The 14,980-nt window shown below is 41.7% G+C and overlaps 1 protein-coding gene across 1 annotated transcript in view; it reads left to right on the top strand.

Annotated features, from left to right (window-relative positions):
- The first annotated feature begins 840 nt into the window (after window positions 1-840).
- itpr2 (inositol 1,4,5-trisphosphate receptor, type 2) overlaps window positions 841-14,980 on the top strand; it is an 80,784-nt gene continuing 66,644 nt past the window's right edge. Inside the window, exons 1-8 of the mRNA XM_072434531.1 lie at window positions 841-956; window positions 6,623-6,693; window positions 7,648-7,766; window positions 7,962-8,048; window positions 9,395-9,553; window positions 10,375-10,473; window positions 11,188-11,271; window positions 11,894-12,040. Coding sequence (XP_072290632.1) covers window positions 865-956; window positions 6,623-6,693; window positions 7,648-7,766; window positions 7,962-8,048; window positions 9,395-9,553; window positions 10,375-10,473; window positions 11,188-11,271; window positions 11,894-12,040 — 858 coding nt within the window. The 5' untranslated portion in view covers window positions 841-864. The remainder of the gene's footprint in view (window positions 957-6,622; window positions 6,694-7,647; window positions 7,767-7,961; window positions 8,049-9,394; window positions 9,554-10,374; window positions 10,474-11,187; window positions 11,272-11,893; window positions 12,041-14,980) is intronic.

The raw sequence follows: 14,980 nt of genomic DNA, 5'->3' as shown, positions 1-14,980 counted from the left end.
CTCATTTGCTCCGTAACTTCTTTCATAAAGTGAGGACGACGTCGCAAGTCCCTGAATCGTTTACACATCGTCGCTCATGAAATTACAAAGTTACAAAGTCTGGACAAAGTTACCCACTGTTCGCGCCAGGACAGGTGCATCATGCGCCAGGACAGGTGTATCACCCTAAACATAAACCGTTGTTGTCACTAACTTCTTCTTTCTGATCCCTGTTTTGAGTGTAAACAGTGTTTGGAGCAGCTGCTACATTAACACTGTACGCGGGTGGGTTGAGCTCTAGCGCCCTCTGGTGGAACCAACTAAGAAGTACAAACAGTGCGAACTTCTTTTGCTTTTTAGTTTTTAATTCTTGCTGCAAACTGTTTCTACTCTAATGATAAAGCAATCAACGAAATGAAACAATTTGAACGCATTGTTTTTGTATTTAAAAGTACGCGTATTTAATAACCTGTGCATATAGTCAGTTTTAAAAAGTCTTAGATACATGTTTTTGTTTTGTAATTGTTTGTAATTTCAGGCAGTATATAAACGAGGCAAAGCGTGCATGGAGTGTCCATCCGCCAGTCTCCTCCCCCTGAAGTGGATGAGAAGAAGTGCCCTCTCCCCGCGCTGTCTCACATACAGGAAGGAGTCGAATAAGTGCAACAAGAAAAAAAAAAGTCAAGGCATTTTCGAGCTCCGGCTGCACTCTCTCTGCACTTTGCTTCCCTCCGTCAGCCCGTGGACATGTAGAGCAGGAAGAGCGACTGCGCCATGAGGACTGCGGCTCTAACGCGCGTGGGGTTGTTTTCGCGGTGACAGACTCTGAAGTAGTTTAAAATGGGGGAAAAGTGAGCCGCAACTTTTCACGCGACGCGAGTGAAAATGTCAGAACAACGCTCCAGTTTCCTCCACATCGGAGACATCGTGTCTCTTTACGCGGAAGGCGCCGTCAATGGCTTCATCAGCACTTTGGGGTGAGTGCAACGTTCTGCATCTCTGTCCCCTTCTTCTTCTCCTCATCTGCCTTTGACACATTGCCTCTGTTTGATCTCACGTTTGACACTTTTATCTTTGACTATTAAAAATTCTTTCAACTTTGTGTGTCACCCGTGGCAACATGGCAACGCTGCTGTCCAGACTGTGTTTTCAGGCTTTGGAGGCTGCGTGCGCTCTGTCCAGGTGCTGTGACACTTCTCGAGGCGCTGAGGTCATCAAACGTGTCCAACTGGGTCCCCCACGGGGCCAAGGGGGCGGTGTCAGGGGCCCCTAGTGCAGAGAGAGGAGATGGGGCCCTGTAATGTCCCTGGGAGTAACAAAAACCGGTCAAAACCTACTACTAGACCAATAGATGGGATAATGGCTCACTTTTTGTGTGTGCAGCAAGACTTTACAAAACTAGATCACTACTACTACTACCACTACTACTACCACTACACCTATAACAATTAGTATTACTTCTACTTCTAATACAAAAACACTATACACTTAAGTTTGTGACACTTTATAAACTTAGTATCAACTTTGAAAATGATTGAGCAACATTTTCTTGCACTGTTCTTGGCAACTTCACATGTTCACTCCCCGGTGTGTGCCTTGTTCTTAAGAAGCGTGTACATATGCATGTTTGGATTGTGTGATTTGGCAAGCTTGTGTTTTCTTATCAGATTTTTTGCAGTACCGTCAGACTGATTTTTAAAGCCGCAGAGAACAATATGAGCTTATTTATGGACAAGTACTTCCTCGTGTCCTGCTTTGCACCGGCAGCATGTGTGTTTTTGTTTGTTTGTTTGTTTCCCCTTTTTAGAAGCATGTGTCAGTGAAGAAGGGGAAATGCTGGGTACTAGGTTGGTTCCTGGTGGTGTTCTCTGGCCCCAAGGAATGAGGCTGCCCCGCCCACCCTTCTGCCCTCTCTCGGCTTCCTGCTCCATTCCGAGTGTGTCTGTCTATTCTGCAGCCATCACAAAGACAGAAGCCTGAGACAAAATGACAAAAGTAGTAGTAGTAGTCTATTCTGGAGTGTGTATGGATTAGAAAAAATGGCATACTTGGTTCATTTCCCTCCAAATGTCAATCAATTATATGTTCTTCAATAGAATACGGAACATCATATTTATTATTACTCCAGGGCCTCTTGAGTTCCCCACGTCTAATGTAGGCTGATTGTGAAGGTTCCAATCGCCGCCACAAATCAGGGTTCCTCAGAGTGGTTTACAATCAGGTCCATGACGACACCAGAGAAAGTGATATCACTCCCTGGTGCAGCATACACATTTAAAAAAGTGAAAACCTTTCCATTAATATTCCCCTTAACCAGTACATATCTGCCCTCTTTATCCTTAGTCAAAACTCTGTTCAACTATTTGGTTTGAAATCAAAATTGCAACTCCCCTTCTATGTTTGCCTTTGTATGATGAATATAGGATTTTTTCAGAACATAATTAGTTTGTTTTTAATGTTCAGTAGCATTCAAATGTGTCTCTTTTAGATATATAATGTCTATTTCTTTTTTCGTTTTGATCGGGTTCAGTATGCCATTCACTTGGAAGGATGCCACTTGTAACACTTCTGATGCCATTGGGTTGAGTGTATTGCATGGTTTTAATCTCTTAGTTTAGTTCTCTATGTTTTGCAGCTTTCTTAATAGTACCTCTGCTTCTTCTGGTGTTCTGAGCATGTGTTTTTTACCTTCAAAAGTCACCAAAAGAGTCATGATGGAAAGAGAACCCATGTCTCAGTTTCTCCTCCTGAGCTCTTCACAGATGTGGTGGAACTTTTGCCGTTGTTGACGAATCTCGTATGGAATTTTTGGAGCAAAGAAGACGTGCTTGTCTTTGTACTGGATGTCTCCTTTAACCCTTGCAGCCTTTCAAGACGCGTTCCTTTACACGATCATTAAGCAACCTCATTATCAGGCCTTGTGGTTTATAAGAAGCTGATCTTGGTTTGCCCAGACGATGTTCTCTTTCGATTTGTAATGGGAGAGACTTCAGCTCCTGAGCCATCAAGGAGCTCAGGAATGTCTTCGCAAAAAGCCCTCTGTATCCGCTCCTTCTTCTTCCTCCTCCAAGACCCCTACACGCCTGAGGTTAGGTTGTCGAGATAGCGTTGTCACCCTGGCCTGCATTGCCTCCATCTCGGCCCTTACTGTCTGCAGATCGTCCGTATTATCTGAAACGCGCTGCTCGACTTCATCCACGCGTGCTCCGGTTACTCCCTCTGCTTTCAGCTGAGCGGCCACTGCAGCAGACGGGCCCATGGCAACAAACACCTCGGCTCTAAGAGTGGGCCGGTTTGATCCCATAGTGTTACCAGACTTGTGCCTTCCTTGTTTACTCCTCTTTTGTCCGTCCTCTTTGGTATTAGGTGGGTCAAATGATGATTTTAAAGCTAAGTTTTGCAGCAGTGGTGAGAGGTGGGAATTTTGTTCTTTGCAGAGGAACATTGCAGTGGCAATTTGCGCAATTATCAAACTCAAATTGAAATTCCACTCTTACTTGTATGATTGCTGCCGTGTCACTATTTATATCTACAACTATAATTCACTTCACTTTTTTTGAAAAGTGTCATAGTTATTAGTTTGTATTCACTTTGGATCTTTCGTTCACTTACGTTCCCACTTTCTTTCCATTTGAGGCAAACGGGTGAATAACACAAGGTTGAATAACTTGAATAAACATGTTATTTCTACACTGCTGTTGAAGTAAGTAAATGGAAGCGTTATCCCTCTCATTACTCAGTGTGACGGGCCAGTTGGTTTTATCGGGGGCCGTGGTGTGTGTGCGCGGTGCCAGAGCTCGTCAAGGTCCATAGAGACGGAGGTGCAGTATCTAAAGCAAAGATCTGTTCTCCCTATGAGCTCGCATAACAAGGCCCAAGCCCATGTTTACTCAGGACGTCTCCAAATCACTGTGTTCACCATGCGCCTCCAGGCTTAGCTACATTAAACTGATTCATGATAGCTCTGTCAATCTGCGCCTTCCACTGTTTAACTCTACTGTCCTACTTTAACTCTCTACTTTTACTCTATTGTGCTGTGGACGAGTACAGGTGCAAGAACTGTATTTACATTAGTTGACCAAGAGTTTCTTTTGTCACCACCTGTGCATTTGTCAACGAGGCTTGAAAGTGCCAAATGCACTCAAACGTTTTCAGTATCTCCACATAGAGCTGCATGAAACTGAAAATAAAAATGTAGTCAAAGTGGCGTGAAATTAAATGTTTTATGTCCTTTCTCCTACTGCAGAGAGCGACGTTTCCAGTTTTCCAGAAGGCAATGCTGCAATGACGGCAAAACCATAAAATGTAAAATAAAGTTAAAAGTAAACCGCACAATTCATTCTTCAGACTATAAATCTCCTTTTGTTGTTTTGTGCCTTGTCCGCGATATAAAACCGGCTAACACCAACTCTTTCAGGACTACGGTACACATCAAATAATCCAAAATAAATATGTGGTCATTCTAACAATACCAATTTATGCGATTTGATTTCAAAAGAGGGGAACATTTGCACGGAAATGTAACCGTCCGTTTACAGAACTTCTCCATTGAGATGTTACCGCTCTGCCTGGAATGTTCCACAGCACTGCATTAAACTTGTCCCGGTCAAAGTTACGGGTCAAAATCGTCGCATGCTTTATCCCGACGGACTCCCAGACTGAATCTGCTGCAAACCTCTGAGCAGTCTCTAAGCAGCGTGTTGTAACAAGCTAATTCATGTCACACGTTCATGCCACTAAACGCAACAACAACGGTGCAGCACAACCGTTTTTCCGTCTCGCCGCTCGTTATTTAAAAAAAAAAAAAAAAGTTTAACCCGGCTTGTTTGACCTGGGCCAGTAAAGGTCACCTCTTATGTGCCTTTCCACATCGACTTCCTGTTTAGCAGCTCGCCACTTACTGAAGCTTCCTATGGGCTATTGTCTAATACTATGTGAACCTAATAAAGGCGTAAAGGAAGTTATAGATTGTCTTTGATCTGATAAGAGTTCTATTTAAAGAGGAAATGTCCTGTTTTCAGTTGAGTGTGGGTTGCCGGGTTTGTTTGAAATGAGTGGGCCGTGCAGCGTGCATTGTCTTCCTCCTTCTCGGTTCAGATGGCGTGGACAAATGAACGCTTACGAAAACGACAGTTATATTTTCACATATTGTCTGTGATACAGTATGTGGACATGTGTAACCGGGCGACAATACAAGCACTTTTAAAATATGTGTTGACGTTCCATCAGGACAAAACTCTATTAGGAAAGTTCCATCGTGCACCTTTTTTAAATAGTGAACTTGATTATTTTTATTTAGCTTGGTTGATGATCTGGCTTACAGAAAATCAATTGAATATTTGCTAAAACATGGCTGTATATGCCTTTGTTGATATGACGTGAAAATCAAACCCTATATCCTACGTTTTTGTCTGCTCAGTCTGCTTTTCTGTTTTTTTTTAATCCATTTTGCATGTCTTACCAAGTATTTGTTTTTGTTTGCATTTATTCCCTACGTGCATATGAGTCACTTTTTCATATTCCTTGGCGTCTCGCAGGCATTCCCGGGACATCAGGTGTTGTCCCTGGAGATCTTCATTAATTTGTGTTCTGTTTCTTTTCCCAGCGCTGGGCCTTTTCTCCCACTGCCCCGTTAAACTCTCCTTTTGTTCCTTTCCCCTCAGCTGTGGCAGTAATTACAATACTGCACCAGGATCAGCTCAAGTCACAAAAGTTATTCTAGTTTTCATGTAATTAATCAGTTTTAAAATGATTCTTTAAAAGAAAAGGAGAAAACAAATAGGCTTTTATCGATTTTAGAACGGTACAAGCTTAAACCAGGCTTTTAATTGTGGCGAGGTAAAAACTTCACATTCCCTCTTCAACTTCTCCCTGGGCAAACGACTGAAACAAAGTCTCATGTGGGTCAGATATTTGGGAGGTGGAAGAGGAAAGAGGAGTCGACCAGGAAGAAGCCAGACACAGTTTTGAGTGTTAAACTTCTGTTGCTCAAAGATTATTCAGCTCAAATCTATTTCAATCTTTTCAATAACTGTTACAACTGTTTTATGTTTACAATATATTCAGCCTATCTAGGCATTAAGTGAAATATTAATTCAAAAACATAGCTCTATATTCAGTCACAAAAACATCTATGCCGTTTATATGGGAAACACATATTTTACATAATGCACTAATTAGAATGAATAAGGTTTCGGTTTTCATCATAAAAGTTTCTATTTCCACAAGTAAAATAATTTCTGTTTGCACAAGAAAAAAAAAGGGATTAAGGGCACTGCATTAATACAGTGCTTTTTTAATATCTTGAGTTTATGCTTTTTATTTTGCAAAGCAATCAAGTTAATTTATTGATTTTAAAAGTCCCGTTTTTACTATAATCACGTGCATTAGCCTAATCTTCAGGAAGACGCCACAAAACACACATTCTACTTGTATCTAATTGTGGATCACTCACGCAGTCGTAGTGAACAAACATAATTTACATGAACACATCAGGTGAAGTATATCCCAGCCTTCTGAACTGTGTATACAAAACAGTGTTGTGTCGTGATTTGCCTGAGAGAGAAACCGCATGCAAATGTTTCCCGCTGAATAACAGTTCGAGCTGCACAGGGACACTGAGCGCTGCCTTCTCTCTCCACAGATTGGTTGATGACCGCTGTGTGGTCCAGCCCGACGCCGGAGACCTCGCAAATCCTCCCAAGAAGTTCAGAGGTACAGTATGCGGCGCTGTAATTGTCTCTATTTAATGTTTACGCCGCTCTTTGTACTCTGCACACGTGAGTTACTTAAAACATTAAAAATCTGATCCCGTTATCAGATTATTGAAATGTCATCTGGTGTGAGCCGATTTCTTTCTGATTTGACCAGGAAAATATTGCAAAAAAGGTCAAACTAACAATGGAGAACGAGAATATTTAAAAATGCATTGTACTTTGTTTCCTTTAAGTTTATTTCCCTTAAACACTGATTAACAGACACGCGTTAGAAGGCATTTTTGATGATCAGATTAAATGTACGCTCGTAAAACACACACCAATTGTTTTAGTTATCTGATTTTGTACAATGTATCCAGTATGTACACAACACAAGGTCAAATATGATCTATAACTTTGCATTGTTCTCACTATCCGTCATTCCACAAAATCTTTCCAAATCTTGCATACAAAAAAGAGCTCTTAGTTTCACAGTATCATTTACAAGCACATTGTTCATAGAGTTAAAACTAGTGATAAGTGATCTTCTAGCTGTTTTATAGAATGTCAACACATTGAACCGTCTGAATCGATCTTATTTGAATATTATCTGAGATTAATACCTGAGAATTGCCCTTTATAAAAAAATGCAAGTAGAGAGAATATTAATATAAGTGTTGTTTTGCAAGTAATTACAAATTTGCTCAGAAAGAAACCGAAATGTCTAGCGTTCTCTCAAACAAGGGTGAAAGTGATATTTCTGCTCTTTTGTGGTGAATTTCAAGACATTTTAGCTCATTCCTGATGCATTGTTAAAATATCATCTGAATAATGTTATCAACATGATGCTAAATAACAAACATATTCATTTTTGTCAATATCGCCCACCTCTAAATTCATTTGTTGTGGTGTTTAGTGTTTAGAAGCACATTTTCCCGATTGTTAACCCTGTGTTTCTTCATCTCTTCGTCAGACTGTCTGTTTAAGGTGTGTCCCATGAACAGATATTCTGCACAGAAACAGTTTTGGAAGGCCAAACAGGGCAAGCAGGGAAACAATAACACCCAGGCCGACCTCTTTAAGAAGTTAAAGGTACGTGCTCGCTTTGTTTCTATGTCGTTTCCTCACGTTTTGTGCTGTTCTGCTGCAACAATACTCTATTTTACTCTAAGGGAATCACAATTGGATTTTTAGTTGATCACATTGCGAGACTCTTTTATTGCTAGTACTGTCACGATCACACGTACGCATTGTCTGATGGTTTATTGCGTCTCTCTTGTTTCCCAGCATGCTGCAGAGCTGGAGCAGAAGCAGAACGATTCGGAGAATAAAAAGCTGCTGGGAGAAATAGTCAAGTACAGTAACGTCATCCAGGTACGGCTCTGGACTTACTCAGGGACTGTTCGTTTGTTTTGTTAAGCCGCAGTGTACATGAAGTATTTATTCAGAGAATCAGAGGTGGGTGAGCACAAGTTATCAAAGGTGTGGACTGGCATGTCACATCTTGGCCTTGACTCGAGGCACGATTTTGATGACGTGAGATTTGACTTGATCAAATTAACTGGCTTAACTTTGACTTGTGACTGTAAGTGGCACCTTTAGCTTGTTCCTAGCTCTCATGGACTCGCTCTCAAACTCGCTCTCAAACTCGCTCCGACACTCTCTCTCCGACACACTCTCTCTCCGACACACTCTCTCTCCGACACTCTCTCTCTCCGACACTCTCTCTCCGACACACTCTCTCTCCGACACTCTCTCTCTCCGACACTCTCTCTCCGACACTCTCTCTCCGACACTCTCTCTCTCCGACACACTCTCTCTCCGACACTCTCTCTCTCCGACACTCTCTCTCCGACACACTCTCTCTCCGACACTCTCTCTCTCCGACACTCTCTCTCCGACACTCTCTCTCCGACACTCTCTCTCCGACACTCTCTCTCTCCGACACACTCTCTCTCCGACACTCTCTCTCCGACACACTCTCTCCGACACACTCTCTCTCCGACACACTCTCTCTCCGACACTCTCTCTCTCCGACACTCTCTCTCCGACACTCTCTCTCTCCGACACTCTCTCTCTCCGACACTCTCTCTCCGACACTCTCTCTCCGACACTCTCTCTCTCCGACACACTCTCTCTCCGACACTCTCTCTCTCAGACACTCTCTCTCTCCGACTCTCTCTCTCCGACACTCTCTCTCTCCGACACACTCTCTCTCCGACTCACTCTCTCTCCGACACACTCTCTCTCCGACACTCTCTCTCTCCGACACTCTCTCTCTCCGACACACTCTCTCTCCGACACACTCTCTCTCCGACACACTCTCTCTCCGACACACACTCTCTCCGACACACTCTCTCTCCGACACACTCTCTCTCCGACACACACTCTCTCCGACACACACTCTCTCCGACACACTCTCTCTCCGACGCACTCTCTCTCCGACGCACTCTCTCTCCGACGCACTCTCTCTCCGACACACTCTCTCTCCGACACACTCTCTCCGACACTCTCTCTCTCCGACACTCTCTCTCTCCGACACACTCTCTCTCCGACACACACTCTCCAACACCCGCAGACTCACAGATAATGGAGGATAAGGGTTTAATAATAAAGAGGGCAATAAAGTCTACAAATATAAATGTATTAATAATATTCTTGAAAATGTAAAGCAATATTGGCTACGTATTTTTATTGCATTGTTTTGTTTCCTTTTTTAGCTCCTGCACATAAAGAGTAACAAATACCTGACCGTAAACAAGCGCCTGCCGGCTCTTCTGGAGAAAAACGCCATGAGAGTTTCTTTGGACTCGGACGGAAACGAGGGCTCCTGGTTCAACATCCAGCCTTTCTGGAAGCTGCGCAGCGAGGGAGATAATGTAAGTCTTATTTATGTTTCACCATATTGACCAAACCATACACACAAAACGATCCAAGTCATCTTAAACAATGACATGTTAATCCAGTAGACTGTTTGTCCTGTTCCAGTAACATTTCTATTTTGTCCTTTTGGCTTTTAGCATCCTATGGTTAAAGGTATTGCTTTTAATTGTGCATGGTCTTTGCATCATTTAGTCATTATAAAGGCTGCTGTGTGTTGCATGTAAACCATTACAAGTCAGATCACTTTATTCAGGTGTATATAAATATGAACTGCAACTGCACAATGCGGCAGTTCTTTTGCAAATAGACTGGAATGTCGTGTCACTAGTGAGGCAGTCATAGAGTAACATAGAATACAGGCAATTTTGATGTGACTAGAATGCATTTCTTCTGTTTGCATTTTATTTTTAAATTATGGCATGGATGAGTTTTCTGTAGATTTTAGACACATGCACGGACGCACCAGTGTGTTTTCTCTCTGCCCTATTCGACGATTTGAGCATTTCTGTTCAAGTCGGTACTTTAAGCAGCACATTTTGTAGTTTTCTTCTGTTTATCTCTGTTCAAAGACGTGCTATGGAACTTTTATAGTGGCGAGTACGCTGCCCGTTTGTCTCCGTGGATCACTCTTTGCTTTGCCTGGAATCTTTCACAACAATAAACATATTTATAATTCATTTCATTGCATTTTTTTTAACGTTTCATACAGCAAATATGTTGGAAAAACATTATCGTATGTAGACAAGCTGGTAGCGTACACTCCACCCAAAAGCTGCACGGTGGAGCTTTAATAGGGACGTGTCTTCTTGATTTGAAGGTGGTGGTTGGGGACAAGGTGGTCCTGATGCCAGTGAACGCGGGCCAGCCTCTTCACGCCAGTAACATCGAGCTTCTAGACAACCCCGGCTGTAAAGAGGTAACGCACAGTGGTCCGGGTATTTAGCAAGAGATTCTGATCTGATAAACTCTTCTTGTACTTGAGTATACCGTATTTTCCGGACGATAAGTTGCACATTTTTTCATAGTTTTGACCAGGGTGCGACTCATATTTATATACTTATACTCCAGAGCGATTTATATGTGATATTATTTGTTATTTTCACACTTGCAACTGCATTTCATACTCCAGTGCGACTTATATGTTTTTTTTCTTCTCTATTATGCATTTTTTGGCTGGTGCCACTTATACTCCGGTGCGACTTATAGTCCGGAAAATACGGTAGTTCTAGCCAAGACGCCGTGTAATTGTACTGCGTTACATTTACAATCCATTACTACGTGCAGTACAAGTCTGAAATCTCGCCGCTGTTTCTGCTACTTCCTCCACCTACACACACGGCACACCATCTCCTGCTCTGATTGGCCAGAGCTCAGAAAATATGCAGATCGTGGTTTAAACAACTTGATTCAGCTTTGAACGTTTCGATTAATCTCTAAAATCTCTAAAAATGTTCCAATAGTGGAAAAAAAATCACTACTTCTATGTGTAGTATTTATCATGTTTACGTTGGTACTTTTACTTTAATACAGCATTGACATTAGTGCAGTTCTAATACAGGAGTCATAGATCTGTGACTCTTAATTTCATATACCATGATTAATTTGTTTTTCTGTTGTCTCCACTTTGCAGGTTAATGCTCTCAACTGTACCACGAGCTGGAAAGTGACTTTATTCATGAAGTTCAGTGATTACAGGGAAGACATCTTGAAAGGGGTGCGTTGTTTGTCTATTTATCAGTGTGCAATGACTATACAGTTTATTATAAAGAATCTGGGAAAATGGTTTGATGAATTTAAGTAAAGAAATGTCCTAATATAAAAAAATAATGAATTTTTAGGTCTTTATCATCATCCCTACAATTTCTCGTAGTATAACATAGGACACTTCTTAAACACTGTCACTTTAACCATAATATAATCACTCACTGCGCTGTTCCCTTTCCACACTACATATGTAAATTCAACTAAGTTTTGTATACATAGTAAGCCTATTTTAATTTGATTCTATAGCAGATTTAAAAAAAAAAAATCTTTTTGACTTGTATAAGTTGTTTTATCATTGTTCATTGTTTTATGTTGCACTGAATGACCAAAGCAAGTTCCTATGTTTGAATTCTGTTCATTGACCTATTCTGATTCTTCCTTTAGTTTTTTCCATAACATTTCTGAATATTGTGATAATGGATTTATGTTTGTAGCTTAATGCTTGTAAAGTTATTGTCAGTATTGTAAACCAAGTAGCAATATTGGAAACATGGAACCCAATCCTGTTTGAAATAATTCCTGCTGAAATCATTTTAAATTTGATTATAATACGATCTCCGCTTCTGCCTCAGGGCGACGTGGTGAGGCTGTTCCACGCGGAGCAGGAGAAGTTTCTCACTTCCGACGATTACAAGAAGCAGCAGCATGTGTTTCTGCGGACCACCCTGAGACAGTCGGCCACATCCGCCACCAGCTCCAAGGCGCTGTGGGAGGTCGAGGTGAGGGTACACTACACACCCCCAAATCCGAAAGAGTCTCCGCAAAATGTCCTAGAAATATTAAGCTGGCACATTTTGGGAATTTCAAATGCAGTTTGTTTTGTGGTCCATCTTTTATAGTTTTAGTGTGTGATAAACTAATACTAGAATTGCATGCATTTCAGAACATTGTTTGTAGAGGTCAATGTTACAGTGTTGGCTTTTGTAAACAATACAGACAGGATATTTGCTTGTTTGTACAGGAAATTATGTTTTCTTAAAAAATTCCAGTGTTTTGGGAAATTGCGTCCATTTAAATTGAGCTTTTTGTTTTGATTTTTGTAAATCTCGCAGTCGTAAGTCAGTTAAAGAAGACATTTTTAGTAATAAGCTATGACATATGCAGGCATTATTTTATATTTTATTCATTGTAAAACGACTGAATGATAGAGATCGGTCGACTGACTTGCTGTTCAACCCTGCAGAATTGTGAAGCTCTACCTCCTCACAGTGGCATTTCACAGCAGTTTATTATTAGGCCCGAGCGCCACAAGCTGGCGAGAGGCCTATTAGTCCCGTAAGGCCGTGCGAAGCACGGCTGCGAAAGTGCGCACATAGTGCGCACGAAATCGAGCGCAAAGCGCTCGCCCACTTCCAAACACTCACTAACGCACTCCTCCACTCATGCACGCCCCGTGCATAATAATTAGTAGTAGGAAAATGGAACATTACCGTTGTAAACGGGCGAAGCCCATGCAAAAGTGCGCACTAAACGAGCACTTTACATTGGGATGACGACCGCAAAGCACTCATTTGCCCTAAGTAGCTCACGAATACGTTCCCCATCTCTTGCATGTTCCGTGCATACAAGCATGTAATGCAAAAATTGAACATTATTACTGTTTAGAGGGCCAAAAACACAAAGTGGGCGGAGCCCACTCAAAATTAACGAAAGTACCCGTCAGTGACCAGGGACCCACACCATGAGGTAGGAAAGCGCGAGCGCTTTCCGAAAATGTATAGTTTATGATATTTGAAAAATGGGAAACATTGTTTTTGCATCGGAATATTATTCTTTCTTTCTTTCTTCTCGGGACCAACCCCCCTATTTTTCACCCAGTGAACATTGACGAAAAGTCACAAAAATCTGCACACCTCTAAAAATCGTGCCTCTCTACATTCTGGCTATTTCCCTTTTCTAAAAATAAAAAAAATTGGCGCGTCAGCGCCCCCAAATGTACCAAAAATGCATTGAGAGATGGGAAATGACCCAAAAAAAAATCTGATCTTTAGAATCATGAAATTTGGCGCAGAGGTAGATGGTGACAAGAGAAGTAAAAAATATTATTACGGCAACGCCGTCCGCCCAACCAAATGTCGGCCATATTGGTTCAAAAATGGCTAAGCAGGACTCGGGAGTTTTTCCAAACGTCGTACTTTTACGAACTCCTCCCAGGGTGTTGGCTCTAAAAGCTGAAATTTGGTGAAAATGCTAATGAGGAGTGGGACATCAAAAGTTATTCAAATTACATTGATACCTGTCACGGTCTCTGTGCGGCGAAGCCGCAAACTTTAGCTAGAATTTCAGAAATCTCCCAAATTTAACATTTCTGCCGTTTGCGCAGATAAAGTCCGAATTGCGTCAAATTAGAATGAGTTGTTAAACTCTTTGCGCTAAACGTACTTGAAGTGAAATAAATTAATTTGGCACCACAGCGCCCCCTACAGATTTTATATGGAGGTTAAATGTTTAGTTTTGCGAAATTTTATGAAATTTGACACACAACTCAATTTTGGCATCCCCATCAAAAAAGTCAATGAGACCCATGTCATAATTGTTATGGTTTTGCCGTAGCGATGACCAAAACCTCCCATGTTATTCCAATGAGGAAATCGCCAGAACATGTTTACACTTTAGACTTTCACAAACTCCTCCCAGGGCGTCAGCCCTATTAACCTGAAATTTGGTGAGACTCATCTTCAGGTGTGGACCATCAAAAGTTATCCACATTTTTATTCAAAGAGTCACAGTGTCTGTGCGGCAAAGCCGCACATTTTGCCAAGAATTCAAAATAAAATTGCTTTTTGATGGTAAAACAAAGGGGAGAAGATGTGACAGCGTCACAGATTAAGCAGTAGGCGTAATAAAAGGACAATTGGGGCGCGTTAGCGCCCCCTCCTCTTGCGGTGTGGCGAGGGCCGATCATTGCAGCTTGCGGCTATATTTCTTCTTCTTCTTCTTCTCGGGACCAACCCCCCTATTTTTCACCCAGTGAACATTGACGAAAAGTCACAAAAATTTGCACACCTCTAAAAATCGTGCCTCTCTACATTCTGGCTATTTCCCTTTTCTAAAATAAAAAAGGCGCGTTAGCGCCCCTAAATGTACCAAAAATGCATTGAGAGATAGGAAATGACCCAAAAAAATCTGATCTTTAGAATCATGAAATTTGGCGCAGAGGTAGATGGTGACAAGAGAAGTAAAACATATTATTACGGCAACGCCGTCCGCCCAACCAAATGTCGGCCATATTGCTTCAAACATGACTCGGGAGTTTTTCCAAACGTCGTACTTTTACGAACTCCACCCAGGGCGTTGGCCCTAAAAAGCTGAAATTTGGTGAAAATGCTACTGAGGAATGGGACATCAAAAGTTATTCAAATTACATTGATACCTGTCACGGTCTCTGTGCGGCGAAGCCGCAAACTGTAGCTAGAATTTCAGAAATCTCCCAAATTTAACATTTCTGCCGTTTGCGCCGATAAAGTCCGAATTGCGTCAAATTAGAATCAGTTGTTAAACTCTTTGCCCTAAACCTACTTGAAGTGAAATTAATTAATTTGGCGCCACAGCGCCCCCTACAGATTTTATATGGAGGTTAAATGTTTAGTTTTGCGAAATTATATGAAATTTGACACACAACTCAATTTTGGCCCCATCAAAAAAGTCAATGAGACCCA

The sequence above is a fragment of the Eucyclogobius newberryi genome, unplaced genomic scaffold, assembly GCF_026437365.1.
Source record: "Eucyclogobius newberryi isolate DKJ021-1_F unplaced genomic scaffold, fEucNew1.0.hap1 SCAF_7, whole genome shotgun sequence".
Classification (NCBI taxonomy): Eukaryota; Metazoa; Chordata; class Actinopteri; order Gobiiformes; family Gobiidae; genus Eucyclogobius; species Eucyclogobius newberryi.
Note: the sequence above shows the minus strand (reverse complement) of the source record. Positions and strands in the feature narration are given on the sequence as shown.